Below are 14,469 nucleotides of genomic sequence, written 5' to 3' on the forward strand. Positions count from 1 at the left end.
ACCTGCCACTGCAGAGCAGTTTTAGCATCAAATTTATGGGCATAACATTGCTGAAGAGAGTTGGATAAAGCACAGCCATGGAGGTAGGAGTGAAAAGGAGGACATCTGATAAAGGGCAAACACAAAAAGACTGATTTGGCTGGGTAGAGGGCAGAGAACGCGAGGGGAACACATTGAGGAGTGGAAAAAATCATTCTGAAAGGAGGATATACAGAGGAGAACTAGGTGAGACAAAGGAAAGTAAAACTCAAGCTTACTAGTGGGAAAAAAATTTAAGAACTAGTCATGGGAAGAAAAATACACTGAAGGATAAGATGAAACACTTATTGCTTTGGGACTTGCAGGTGAGAGCCAACCAAACCCTCCAACAAGTACCAAATTACTGGCCTTGAGAGAGGGCCAAGACATATTTCTGATTTTTCTTGTAAAGTCAAAAAATAAATTAATAGGGATTATTATGCTTTTTAACTAAAATAAGCCAGTGGGCAGTGCAGTAAAAAAATGCTGCTAATGCAGTTTTCCAGACATGTTGCATTCTTAGCTCTGTGATTGTCCCACTTTGGTCAGACAAACCACTGCAGGAGTAAACAGTATGGTGAGGAACTAGATACTTGGATTAGAAACCAGAAATGCTCACAGAACTTAGAGCTCCATTCTCTAGTTCTCACAAATTTAATAGTGGTGATGATTAAACACTGGTTTTCTTAGAAGCCAGAAACATTAATAAAAACTTGTAATTCCACACTGACTGTTCAGGGTATCAAAAAAGGTGTATTTTAGTGCCCTGGCATGAAGGCACAAAGTGAACTAAAAGGCAGTGACAAGGTAATTAGGCTTACTTACAATCTCTGACTTCAGCATGTCTGTGGCCATCTTGTTAAATAAGACAAACCTCAGGAAGCTTGGCATGAAATACACTTTTAGCACAGCTATATAGGACAGCTTGGCCAGAAATGGAAAGGCAGGTGCTGTGAGTACATAGACTGGGTTCATTTACTCTTGTAGGACTTTGGTTCCTACAGCTAAAAACACAAGGTGATGTGCAAGGTGGTTTACTGAAAATACGCAATTTGAAAGCCCTGTGAGGTTCCCTTATCCCAGTAACATCAAGCTGTGGGCTGCACTGCTGCAGGGACATCTGTCAACTCCAAAGGTGAAGAGAACTGAGGTGGGGCAAAGGATGGGGCACTGAGAAACACCTTCTCCTCTCCAAATATGGATGTGTGTAATCAACACCTGCCCAGAGGCTCCCACAGCATCCATGTGCAGCGTGTTGGTGAGCCTGCTGTCACACCTACTGCATGCAGGTATCCACATCCCAACACCTCCTGACAGGGGAAGGATAAAGAATAAATGGAAACTGGGAGTGAATTCACTGCATATTCCTAGAAGAAATCCAGGGAGAAGAGAGCAAGGGCTGAATGTGTGGACTTGCTATCAGCCCCCAGCTGGTATCTTTCCTGCACAGGTAGGATGTCAGTATCCAGCTGGCTTCACCTCCATTCAGATTAGACAAATATGAGCCTCCCCCTTGCCATGATTGATGCCAGTGTTGCCTTGGGTTAGTCTGGATCATGATGGTTTGAAAGAGATGGACCTGTTGGGTTCAAATGTGTGCTATACTGCGTCTGACTCACTATCATAAAGTACCACAGTGAACTGAGACAGGTACTACTGGTCTAAAAATCTCCAGAGACATTGGCTGCTTTCAATACCTGCAGCTACTGTTGCATATCTGAGCATGCTTGAGGCATTTTTAAACAAACTGTTGTCCTATTTGAGGTCAAACAGGTTTCACTGATCTGTGGGGTGACCTTATAACAACTCACCATCAAACATCTCAGTTCACTTAGCTCAGAGGGACAGCTTAAGAATTGACAAATCATCACAAAAAGGCTCTGAGGCTGTCAGAGGCACCCTGGCAGAGATCATAGCAGGATTCATCCCAGCTCCATTTTGCAAAAAAGCACTGCAAGGCTCCTTCTACTCCCTCTTTGTTTTAGACTCTGCTGTACTTGGTGTTGCATCCAGTTCCTGGGGGACACTTTACAAATACAGGTGACACTATAGCTTTTGTAGAGCTGGAGAAATGAAAATATATTTCCAACATTCCACTGCCTTTTTGTGAAGATCAGGCATCACATCAGTTCACTTTCCCAGACATTCTCCGTGGGGGTGCCATTTTTCAGACTCTGTGTTATTTTATTTTATTTGCAAGTAAATTGATGTTATGCATTACCCAACAAAGAACTCCACATTTTATCATATATTTTATGCCTTCAGCTTAACTAATGAACTTTGCTTACACCAAGAAAACATAAATACCATCTTTTAACTTTTCCGGTGTCTTTCATGTATTTTTGTTAGGAAATAACAGTGCACATCCATTAGAACCATGGCTGACGGACCCAACTCTGGATGGTTTAGATGATTTTTTTCCAAGCACGCATGATGTTGACGCTTGCTAGACAGTATAACGAGCCCAGGGAATGATTTCTTAGCTCCTGTGGCACTTGTACTATTATGGCAAGGAAAAGGAATACATCTTTGCATAATGCATTCATTTTTGCAATGTGCTGTGAGTCCGGGAAAACCTCATACTGTCAGTCAGTGGATTAAATGAACAGCAGCAGCTGTAGCCATGTGATGGAAAAAGCCAGGCAATAGGGTTGTTTGTGCTGCTGTATTACATAAACATGACTTTTGCCGGTTAACGCCCTCCCGCTGGGCGCTTCATGCTGCATCATATGCATGTCATGTTATGTTAGGCTGCACACCAACAGCAGAGAGGGAGTTGGGAAGCAGCCTGGCTGTGCAGAGGAGGCTACAGCCACAGTGTACCAGCTTCTAGTACACTAGATCTAGTAGGAAACCCCAAGAAAAGAGTCGTAATCATTTTAACAAGCTACAATAAAAAGAGCAGTTTATTCTAGTTTTCTGAATATGCTTAGGTCTTACTTGAATACCTCATAACTGTGCTTCTATAATTTCTTATCTGCTACTCGTATTGCTCTATGGCTCAATAACGAGAATATGATTTTAAAAAAATGAAGCACCTCATGGCACAGTTTCAATGCAACCAAGAGGTTTAAAATGGTGAAACACTGGAACAGATTGCCCAGAGAGGCAGTAGATGCCCCATCCCCAGAAACATTCAAGGTCAGATTGGATGGGGCTCTGAGCAACCTGATCTACTGGAAGATGTCCCTGCTTATTGCAGGGAGGCTTGGATTAGATGACCTTTAAAGGTCTCAAACCATTCTATTATTCTATGATCTAGGATGTGAAAGCAAACCACTTCAAAAGCAGCTTCTCTGCAATGACCATATGAGTGCTGTGTCTGTGGTCACTCGGGTGCTGCCAGACCAAAGGCTGCCCCCAGCCCAGAGCAGAGCAGCCCAGGACAGCTTTACCCTGCAGCAATGTCCTTGCCAGGCTGAACACTAAACCTCATTTCCAAAGGCAGCCTAAACACTCAGGGTGCAAATTGCCACATAAAACAATTAAGTTGCAAACTTCTGAGCGCTGTCCTAATTTTGGAAGGAAGTTGACACCTCTGATGTTGGCTGCTACATTGGAAAATGTGGTTTCTCGTCTTGCTCCTTATTCAGTAAAATGTTTGGTGGGTTCAAGGGCATCGTAAACTGATAAACATAGTTTCAATAAACTACGTCTTGAAGAGTTCAGCCTCTGAAGCACATATGCCTGTGGATGCCACTGATAAGTCCCAGCTCAGAATGACCATCACTTCCTACAGAACAGGCAGCATTTTAACAAATCCATGAGTGATAATCCGTTACTTGAGCAGTGTTGTGAAACCACACGGAGCAACACATGATGCCAGGATGAAGTTCCACTGAACTCGGAGATTTTTTGGATCTAAAATTACCAATTGTTCCTATCTAATAACTGATTTCCCTTCTCCTCTGCTTTAAACTCCTCACTTCTAGCTGGAAACAGGCTGTATTAGTGAGTCACAACTGCCTTCAGTAGAGATCCAGATAGGCGCCTCTAGTATCCTATTCATACATTTCTGCCAATATCTTATAAACTTATCTCCCCCTCCCCCCCCACTCATTTGCTTTCTGCAAAGGCACTGAAATACCTGTGCAGTGCAGACTCCTGTTTACTCTGACACCATGCACTCCTTACCAATCATTGGAGACTCTATAAAGCTCCAGGAGTTAGTCTGAGGGATGTAGGACTGCAGGACCCCCGCAGCTCGCCCGGCTTCGTTCACCCCTCCAAAGACGTAGATCTTCCCACCACAGACGGTGGCGGCGGCTGAGTGGACGGCCTTGGGCAGAGGAGCGATGGTCTCCCACTGGTTGGTTATCGTGTCATACCTGGGAAGGACAGCAACTGGAGTGAGCTGAGCTGACTGGGCAGGACAGACAGGCAGAAACAGCAGGCTGGGATGCAGAAAGGCAGCTTGACAAGCAGAAGAAAAGCAGAGGTAGAAATGTATCTTTTAACACTCTACAAATTCAGCCACTTGGTAAACAGTTTAATTAATGCTTTTTCTAAGCTTTTGAAACATTGATAGAAGCCCAGAGAAAGCTGGTTCTGTTTTCTGTATATGCCTCTCAAATCTCATTATAGTCCAAGGTGCAGAAACTCTGGACATCTTTGTTGAGATGTCTTCCACTGATTAATTTCTTTTAATGAGTATACAATGAGACTATTCTTGCAAATCAGTGCAGCAATATCCAATAGCATCTATGGGCAGGCAACTGTTAATATACTTCAGTTGTTCAGCTTGTGGAACACATCTCACCTATAACATAATGCAACATGATGGCTCTTTTTACTCTAGTTAACTGACCAGCAATGCACATTTTGTGCCAGAATAAGTTGCTTCCATTTAATTTTCATTGTGCAAACCAAGCTACTGTGCTTCATTGCAGGATGCTGCAAACGTTAATGCTGGAATAAGATTTCACCATTGCATTCATATTTGACATGAAACAAACAGAAAAGAGTACACATGAAAGTACTAAATTAGTTTTAAGGTCATCAGTATCTGATTTAATTAAGCCATTGACCATAAGGGATGCACAGTTAACAATCCATGGATGAAGATTCATTTTAGACAATATCACAACTACAGGCGTCCCTTTTTTTTTAGAAGATAATGTGGCAGGGATCCAAATAGCTGCTCTAAAATGAGTCTTGGAGACAGTGGAGAATAATGCAATTTTTAGGTTTTTATATTTCCATGTAATGACACATGCAGTCAAATAGGAGCTTCCTGCCTAGCGATTTTCAGAATTGTTGACTGCCAGAACAGAAGCCCTCATCATCCATTCAGGGCTTTTGCTCTTAATAGCAGTGATATGCAATATGCAAACCCGAAACAAATCCACGGCCACAAACCCATCGGCAAAAAATTATTTAGCCACAGGGGAATTCTCCCTCTGTCACATGTCCCTCAAATTCTCACTGCCCAAATCTGGGGAAAATAAAAGGCAGAAACAATATAAATGGCAGAAACAGCAGAAAATAATGTGCTTAATGAAAATGCACTAATGAGTTTTCAAGTAATATAACTGAAAGTAATTAACACACTCATAAAACTGAAGCAAAAGCAAGAGAGAGGCAAACTTTAGCTAAAAAAATATTAGGAAAGTCCCTTATAATGAGCATGGAGAACTGCCTTGTACGATGCTCTAAATTAGTTACAGAGAAATTAAATTCATCTACAACAAGTGATCAAAGGGGAGAAATATAACAATATTAAACAACACAGTGCTGGGAGCACTGAAGGTGACACACCTTTCCTGGGCTGATTCCTGTACCAAACCTGAGTCTGCAGATGCATTTTGACTGAAAAAGCAGCTCCTCCAAGTAAGGCAGCTTATGCTGCTGCATCTCCTGCACTTGCCCACAGCACTCAGAGCAGCACTCACATCCACCTGAACACATATGCAAAAATCTCACAAAACAAAAACAGTTTCATACGCTGCTTTTGGGATACACTTTGGTAACTCACCTATTGCAGTAATTGGTAATTTAATTCTTGATGTTTTATTAAAAGTGGGTTTAAGAAATTGGTTATAATCAGTAGAAAATGGGAAGAACAACAGAGCTGAGAACTGACCTAACGTTCCTTCCCTTGTTTCTCCTCTAAGATATAAATTCTACCTGTCACCTGATATGTTTCATCTCACACCAGACACTCTGACTTAGCACCAGGAACATTTGTGGCCTGTCAAAGTGGTCTGAGATAGGGTAGTGAGCAACCAACTGCCTCCCCTGTCACTGGCAGAAGTACCTGTCAGACCTCAGCTCCCAAGACAAGTATGTTCCTGCCCGCAACCTTCTGTTTGTCTTAATATCCTTTAGGGAGAAGGGGTTGTATCCTTCACATATGCTAGATGCTGGGTGTGGTTGAGGACCACATCCATAGGAATACTAGAAAAAAGTTCAAATTACAAAACCAATCATCTTCTTTTCTGGATGAATTTCCCTATTGGGACCTCAAGTCCTGCAGACCCTGTTTTTCACCCACTTCCACTGCTCTCCATTTAGGCTCTATGATGACAGAACTGATCTTTCTTTCTCCTACTATCCTTCATCTGCCACTGGGAAGCCAAAAATAACCAGTTTCACTTCATCTCCTGAAAGCCAAAGGCTGCAATTCCACTGGATATAGGTGCATGTGGGGCAGCTTAAAAAAACACTCGAGGGTCCTTTGGTTTAAAAAATCAGTGAACCATAAAGCAGGTGGAAGCAAGTCCTTGTCCACCTAACACGGGCACCTAATGTGGGTTTTACATGGGCTGCTCAGTAAAGCAACTCTCTTAAGTGTGTGCCTACCTTACCCCTGAGGCTGAAAAAGAGAAATTGATGCCTTAAAGGCTTCCTGATAGCTGTCCATCAAGTCTTTCCATCCCCTGGGAATTTATTCCTCCACTTCATTCCCTCCTTGCAAAACTGTAGACCTGATTTCTAGTCTATTTTGCTTCAGCTCCCACCCACCAGAAAGTAAGTTTGATTTTTTTTTCCCTGTTGGATTATAAAGCTGTCTGCTATCAAATCTTTCTCTTTCACATGTGGACGTGCAGAAAATAATAAAGTCAACTCTTCACCTTCTGTAGGATAAACTAAGTAGTCTAAGCTCCTTAAGTCTCTGCAAGGCAGGTTTCCATCATTTTGGTCTATCTCAAGTCAGCTCTTAATGTGTTCACACAAGGATTTGCACCAGATTAACTAAATTGGTTTAAAAATGAATGAAGGTGAACCTTTGTAACCTTCCAGGACAGAAAATACTGACACCTGCTTTACCTCTCTGCCCCAGAGCTTTTCCATCTGTTGTGTCATCTCTGGCACTGCCATCACACCACGGCCACTGGTGCTCCTGGGGCTCCTCAGCTGCCTGTCACAGGGCCCTACTCAGGGGCCAGCGGGGAGGGAACTGATTTAAAGAATAATCACTTTGATCTCTTTCCATTAGTCAAGCTTTGCATCTGAATCCCCTGTTTGAAGCTGTAGATGGAGACATAATGTGAGTTGGCTTCAAGCCAAGCAAAGGTTTTTCTTCCCTCTCCTCCAATGCTCCCTCCAGTCCCGTTGTGTCCATGCTTGTCCTTGGCTGTGGGCCCACCAAGCCCAGCCAATATGCTGAACTTGAAACTTCAAGGGCATCTCCTTTCACATGACTGACTGCTGGCTTGCTGTCCCTGCATGCTATGGACTCACATGTGGTTTAACACACATGCCCTTGCACGCCTTCCTTTGCCCCCAGTGCAGCCCCTGCAACCCAACAGTCCATGGCCCTGCTATGCTCTGGACACCAGGCTTTCCACGTGTGCAGGACATGTGTGTCCCTACCTGTCACTTCATCTGCACTGAGCACAGTGACCTCAGCTGACCCAGCAGTCACCATCTTCTCATTTATATATTATCTATATATATATGTGTATGTATGTATATTACTTAAATACCCATGATATGGCAAATGATCTGAACCCAGCAGAAAACACAGCTCAGGCTTGAAGAAAGCACAGGCAGAAATAACCTTGCTGGTTTCCACAACTCTGCACTCTTAGGATTTCATCTGTGGGCTTGATCTTCCCCTTCCTTCATTCATTTCCTCCAATGCCTCTTTCCTTGCTCTTTCCCTACCACCTAAGTATTAACAGCAGAAAACCCTTCATTTCAAGCTGCCTTTTTGACTTATGATCTCTTCAGTACCTGAAAACAGTAATTTTTTTTTCTCCTCAGTCTCTTAATTTCTCTCCTTCTAAGTTAAATAGCCATATGAGTATCTTCATTTATTCACATTATAAAATCCTTACATCATGGTCAGTCAATTACAGACTGACCATTTCCGTCAGTCTGTAAGAAACCCTTAGCATTATTTAATTACATTTGCAGGAAAGCTGCTATTCAAACTAAAGCTGGACAGTGTCATCCTGAACAGCTCTTCAGATGATTCACATGTTTAAAATCATAGTACTGGATTACTATTTTTTGCCTTTTTTTCTTTTCTTCTGACTATTCTGAGGGGCTTAAGAAACTATCCTTGGACAAGGCAATATATTTAATTTTCTTAAGGCATCGTAGAATCATAGAATTGTTTGGGTTGGAGAAGACCTTTAAAATCAGTGAGCTCAACCATTAACCCAGCACTGCCAAGCCCACCACTAAACCATGTGCCTCAGTGGCACATCTACATGCCTTTTAAATACCTCCACGGACGGTGACTTCACCACTTCCATGGGCAGCCTGTTCCAGTGCTTGACAAGCCTTTTGGTGAACAAATTTTTCTGATTGTCCTAATATGTTTTTGGGAAGGAGGTGTTATACCCTTTACATATGATGGGGCTGGGTGCGGTCGAGGACCACATCTACAGGAATACTGGAGAAAGGTTCAAATTACTAAAATAATTTTCCTTTTTTTCTGGATGAATTTGACTATTGGGACCTCGGGTTCCACAGATGCCATTCTTCACCCGCTTTCACTGCTGTCTGTTTATGCTCTACGATGACAGAACTGATCTTCCTCACTCCTACCCTCCTTCATTCGAACTGGGAAACCAAATACACCCCCACGTCCTTTTCCACCAAGCAGCTTTCCAGTGACTCAACCCGAAGCCTATAGCACTTCAGGGGGTTGTTTTGACTCAAGTGCAGGACCTGGCACTTTGCCTTGTTGAACCTCATACAATTGGCCTTGGCCCATCAATCCAGCCTTTCCAGATCCCTCTGCAGAGCCTTCTCAAGTAGATGAACACTCCTGTCCAACTTGGTGTCATCTGCAAACTTACTCAGGGTGCACTCGACCCCCATTTATCAGATGACTGATAAAGATGTTAAACAGGACTGGCCCCAATACTGAGTCCTGGGGAGCCCCACCAGGGACCGGCTGCCGGCTGGATGTGACTCCATTCACCACCCCTCTCTGCACCCAGCCATCCAGCCAGTTTTTAGACACCCAGCAGTGCACCCATCCAAGCCATGAGCAGTCAGTTTCTCCAGGAGAATGCTGGGGGAAATGGTGTCAAAGGCTTCACTAAGGTCCAGGTAAACAACATTCACAGACTTTCCCTAATCCACTAAGTCACCTTGTCACTGAAGGAGATCAGGTTGTTCAAGCAGGACCTGTCTTTCCTAAACCTGTGCTGTCTGGGCCTGATCCTCCAGTTGTCCTGCATGTGCAGTGTGATGGCACTCAGGATGATCTGCTCCATTACCTTCCCTGGCACTGAGGTCAGGCTGACAGGCCTGTAGCTCCCCAGATCCTCCTTCTGACCCCTCTTATATATGGGTGTCACATCTGCGAACCTCCAGTTACCTGGAGACAGTCAAAACACTCCATAACATACAGGGCTACCTCACTGCCTCTCCTTTGTCGCCTCTCCCTTCTGAAGACTTTAGAGTCACCCACTGCAGCCCTCCAGTTGCACAAGTCATCCCACCATGTCTCCATGATGGCAGTAGTTTTCCAGTTGCACAGCAGCTTCCAGCTCCTCCTGTCTGTTGTCCATGCTGAGTGCATGGGTGCATTCTCGATGCACTTCAGCAGGGCTATTGATCCTGCCATCTTTTTGGGGGGAGAAGCCCTAATTGCCACATTAACATGTCTCAGTAAAACGGTAGATTATGAAGCAGTTTTCTAAATTGTATAAAGCTCATTCTTTACACTGAATTTTTTAGACTGCCTTCAAAGTATGCACTGCCAACAAAAGTAATCTCCCAATTTTAGACAACCCTATTGTAAAAGTGATGTCAGGTCAAGGGGATTCATCTTCTTCTGTCCTTCAAACATATAATAACCACAAAGCACCCACATTTCCACACTTTTAGTCACATATATTGTCTTGTCAGCGTACGCAGTCCTCTCGGCTCTCAAATTGCATATATTACAGGGCCCATCCATTATCTAAAGACCTAGTTCGCAGATCCACTTCATTTCGCCAGGTCCCAACTCAACTCATATCTCAGAAGAAGACAGGAAGTCTAATACCCTCTCGCCTAACACCTAATGACTTGTTCCCTGTCACATAGAACCTTGCCAGAGGGGATTGATGGAGAACTGCAGCCGTGCTGTTATTTCCCTAAACACTCATTCCAAAAACATAACTTTCCCTGAACATACACCCGTGTACAGCCACAAAAATGGACTTATAACTCAGCCCCTCTGGCACATGCATATTGTTTTAAGATGAGTAACGAATGACTCCTATTCATCTGTTTGTGACTGATAGTCCCATAATATTATCCATCGAGACAGAATTTTTGCTGCCTCCTTACAGACAAATGGCAGATAAAGGGTAAAGGATCTCAGCCCTGTTGAATTTGATGAAAACATCCACTGTTTTAAGTGGCAGCAGAATTTCTGGATAAGGCTGCACCCTTCAGCATCTCTGACACAACCAAAAGCATGGAGAGAGAAGCACAGGAGCTGATGCCATAAATCATTAGGAGTCTGGTGGTCTTTGGTTTTAAAAACCAAAATACTGTGAAAATATCTTTGTAAGATTTTAACCATTTAGGATCAAATATTACAAGAATTCCAGGTGGAGAACAAGAAGGAAAATGGGCAGAAATGTTATTTTCTATGTCTTCAAAGACCCACTGTGGTGAGATACCCTGTAGACTTCATGCTCTGGGTCTTACTTCTGGGTCTGCTAACTGGTGAGGCAAGGGTAGGTCACTTTGGACCAGAGATATGCCCTTCACCATGCCAGCAAATACACGTCAAAACCTGGCCAAAGCTGGGTATGGTCATGCTTGGGCTCACTGAGCAAGCAGAGAGCAAAATGTGGTTGGGAAAGATAAGCTGCATGTGCATCAGGGGAGGTCGCAGGTGGTCCAGTGAGGGAGGTTGTTCAGTGCTTTGCCCTTCACACTGGTGGCACAGCCCAGGACTGCATTGTGTGTCAGGTACCTCCTTCTGAGTGGATAACAGGGCTATAATCTCAGATGCCTCCTTTGGGATGAAAAACTAACCAAAACCCAAGAGGATGTGACTCTGCAATTCCACACTGAGGGGAACAATGTTACTTTAGAGGTAAATGTCTTTTTTGGCATCACCTGACATGGTGCATATGATCGTGTCACCTTATTATTTTAACATAGTGCCTTTATAAGACCTGCTAGAATGACAGAGAGGTTTTCCCCCTACTGAGAAATGGTTCTGCAGTATCCCATCCAAAGCAACACAGTATTTGAAGAGGAATGTGCAATCCACACAGAAATACAGTAGGAGTAGGCTGGTTTCTTGTAGCTCCTGAGGATGAGGGGGGGAGAAAAGCAGAGTCAAGAAGTGGGCATTCACTGCACATAAGACAGCAGACAACTCACCAATTAAAGTGATTTCAGTTTGTATTTTAGTGTATTTTTTGCAAAGTTGCAACCCAAATTCAGAAAGTCTCATTGCTTACAAAAATAGGTACAGTAATTAAATTCCTGAATGCTGCCTTGTCCAAATGGGAAATGCTTTTGTGTGAAAAGGCCTGACTTTGCTCAGCACATCTAGGAGGGTCAGCTTTTCCTCACCTGCATTTTTAACAGCAGACCCTGAAACACCCTTTCCAAAACACACAGCTTCAGCCATGCCATGCTTCACTTCTGTCACCCCCTACTGTCATTTTTAATACAAAGAATAAAAAAGGAAACATCCCAAAACCTCTCTCATTTCCCGGCATAGCCCAAAGGAGGCCATGTTGCATTTTTTCCATGGCTCTGTCTCACAAGTCACTCTATAGACAATAGCAGATTAATTATAACCACGGGTTTAGCAAATCCCCATGACAAGACATCCTTATTGTGGCTGAGACAGCGTGCGCTGAAATGATAGGGAGGAAATCTGCTCCTTTCCCACATACAGGTCTCTTGGTGGGCTTGTTACAATGGAAAAGCAGCACAGCTGCTCTCACTGAGCCAAGCAGGGGACTGAGGGCCTGAGCGTGACTTTGCAGGCTGCAATGTCGTCTGTGGCAAGGGCTTGGGTGACTGAGATGAGAAGGAAGGCGGGGAGGGGACTTTGCTTGATTTGGGATTCATTCAACTGACCAACATTTTGTATCCTTTGATAAAGAGAGACCATGAAAATCAGAGCAGAGACAGAAATCAGGCCCTGGGAAAAAATGAAAAGAGATAATTTAATCAATGACATCTGTGAAGGCATCTATCCTCAACAGCATTATTTCGATGTTCATCTTTATTGAGAGATGGGATGAAAGGCTGCATTTCTTTCCTGGGCTCTCTCCTTTCCATGCTCACAAAAAAATTTCTGCTAGTTAAAAATTTACTGATTTCCATTGCAGGACAAATACCTTCACATATCAGAAAAAAATCTGCAGAAAAGGATGAGACTCGCTCCAAAGCAAGTCCTGTGGGCAGTGCCTGCCTTAAGCTCGGTGTTAAGGAGAGAAGCAGTGTTCACATTTTGCATTCACTGCTATGATTTGTCATTCTTTCTTTGCTGTCTGCATTTCCCTGATTTGCTGAGAGCATCACCACCAACATCAGTTCTTCAGCCCATGCATGGCTGGGAGGGGAGGCCATCTGCAGACCTTGTCCCACAGCACATGTCCTTTCCAGGGGCTGTTTTGTCACAGACTCATCTCCTGGGCAAAACAGTGCCAAATTTGTGAAGACAGAGGAACACAAAAGTAAGGCTGTATGTCAGTGGTAAGCACTTAGCACCCTGCATACAGACAGCTGGTCTGTCCCATGCACTGAACTAGGCAGAAAATCTTTATGGGAAAAAAAGTCATCACAGAGTTAAAGTACCAAAAAGTAGATCTGCTGAAGGAAGCTTATTTTTGGCATTTCCTAATTTCCTGTGTTTTTCACTTTGAAATATTAATAAACTTTTAATATGGGGTTTTGGTATTCAGTACTTAAGGTATCTACTTAAAAGAAAAAATACACACCTGCTGAATAAATGGAATGTATATGTTGCGGATTTAAAGCATCTTTAATCCTAGTCTTTTGAAAAATGTGCTGTTTTTTCTCCCTCCCAATGTTTCTTAATGACCTATCCCTATTTATCTTGCCTGCTAAGGCAAGTTTTACTAGGAAATGCCTGCTTCAAAATATTGCTGAAGAAATATTCAAATTCAGCACTTAAAACTGACAAAAAGAAAACCCACTTATTTTTGGTTGCCACTTTCACTAAGGGAAATGATTTCACAAAAATGTGTTACAATGCAATAAGTGTTTGGGTAAGGCTAGGACTGTATCAACCTTTTTGGAATGGAATATTCTTATATCCTGCATTGCAAAGTGAATTCTATTTTTTAAAGAAAACATTGATATATGTGTAAAATCTGTGGCTCTACTGAATGTTATGGTTGACATGAAATAAGTGATATGTTTTCATTGTGCTTTTCTTCCTTCCTCTTTTTTTTTAAGTTCCATGTGAAAAAAGAAATTTTTTGTATCTGGAGTCTTCTTGATAAGAGAAATTTCCATTCTCTCCCATATCCATTCAGCCAGGAATTCAAAACTGTTTCCATTTATTGGTTTTTTTACTTCAAACTTGGCAGGTTAAAGCCCCAGGCCAAGACCACCAAAGGGAGGATCTTCCAGCCAGGTCAAGGCTGAGGTGCTTCACCAGAAAAAGACATACAAGAAACTTACTCTGCTGTTGCTTTTTTGGGTTTAGAAGAAAAAAACCTGTATTTTTGTGGTCTGTAAAGACTTTCACCAGTACTAAATTCAAAGGAAGCTTATTAGTTCACTGTATAACCTGGAAAAATGTCCAAAGAAGCTTAATTCCTCTCTTCACTCCCCTGAGTGAACTGACAAGCTGGCAACTTTTTGTCTTTGGTTTTGAAACAATGCTTTCGACTGAAGCATTTAAAAGAAATCTAATCCTGCCCAGTTTCCTCCTTTCTTAGCTGTTATAAAAGCTTATTTTAACACACACAGTCCATTTGATGTGTCCTTTAAAAAGAAAATGGTCCTTTAGCATGAAGGAAAAGCTCCAGCAAACAGCATCTTTTTTTTTTT

At 42.8% G+C, this 14,469-nt stretch overlaps 1 protein-coding gene across 5 annotated transcripts in view; it reads right to left on the reverse strand.

Moving 5' to 3' along the window:
- The window catches only part of KLHL29 (kelch like family member 29), a 395,224-nt gene that overhangs the window by 18,646 nt on the left and 362,109 nt on the right, over nucleotides 1-14,469 (reverse strand). For all 5 annotated transcript variants that reach the window (XM_027690064.1, XM_027690065.1, XM_027690066.1 and 2 more), the window contains one exon: nucleotides 4,153-4,346. In XM_027690064.1, coding sequence (XP_027545865.1) covers nucleotides 4,153-4,346 — 194 coding nt within the window. The remainder of the gene's footprint in view (nucleotides 1-4,152; nucleotides 4,347-14,469) is intronic.

This window comes from Neopelma chrysocephalum, unplaced genomic scaffold (assembly GCF_003984885.1).
Source record: "Neopelma chrysocephalum unplaced genomic scaffold, ASM398488v2 Primary Assembly neopelma1_80, whole genome shotgun sequence".
NCBI classification, from domain to species: Eukaryota; Metazoa; Chordata; class Aves; order Passeriformes; family Pipridae; genus Neopelma; species Neopelma chrysocephalum.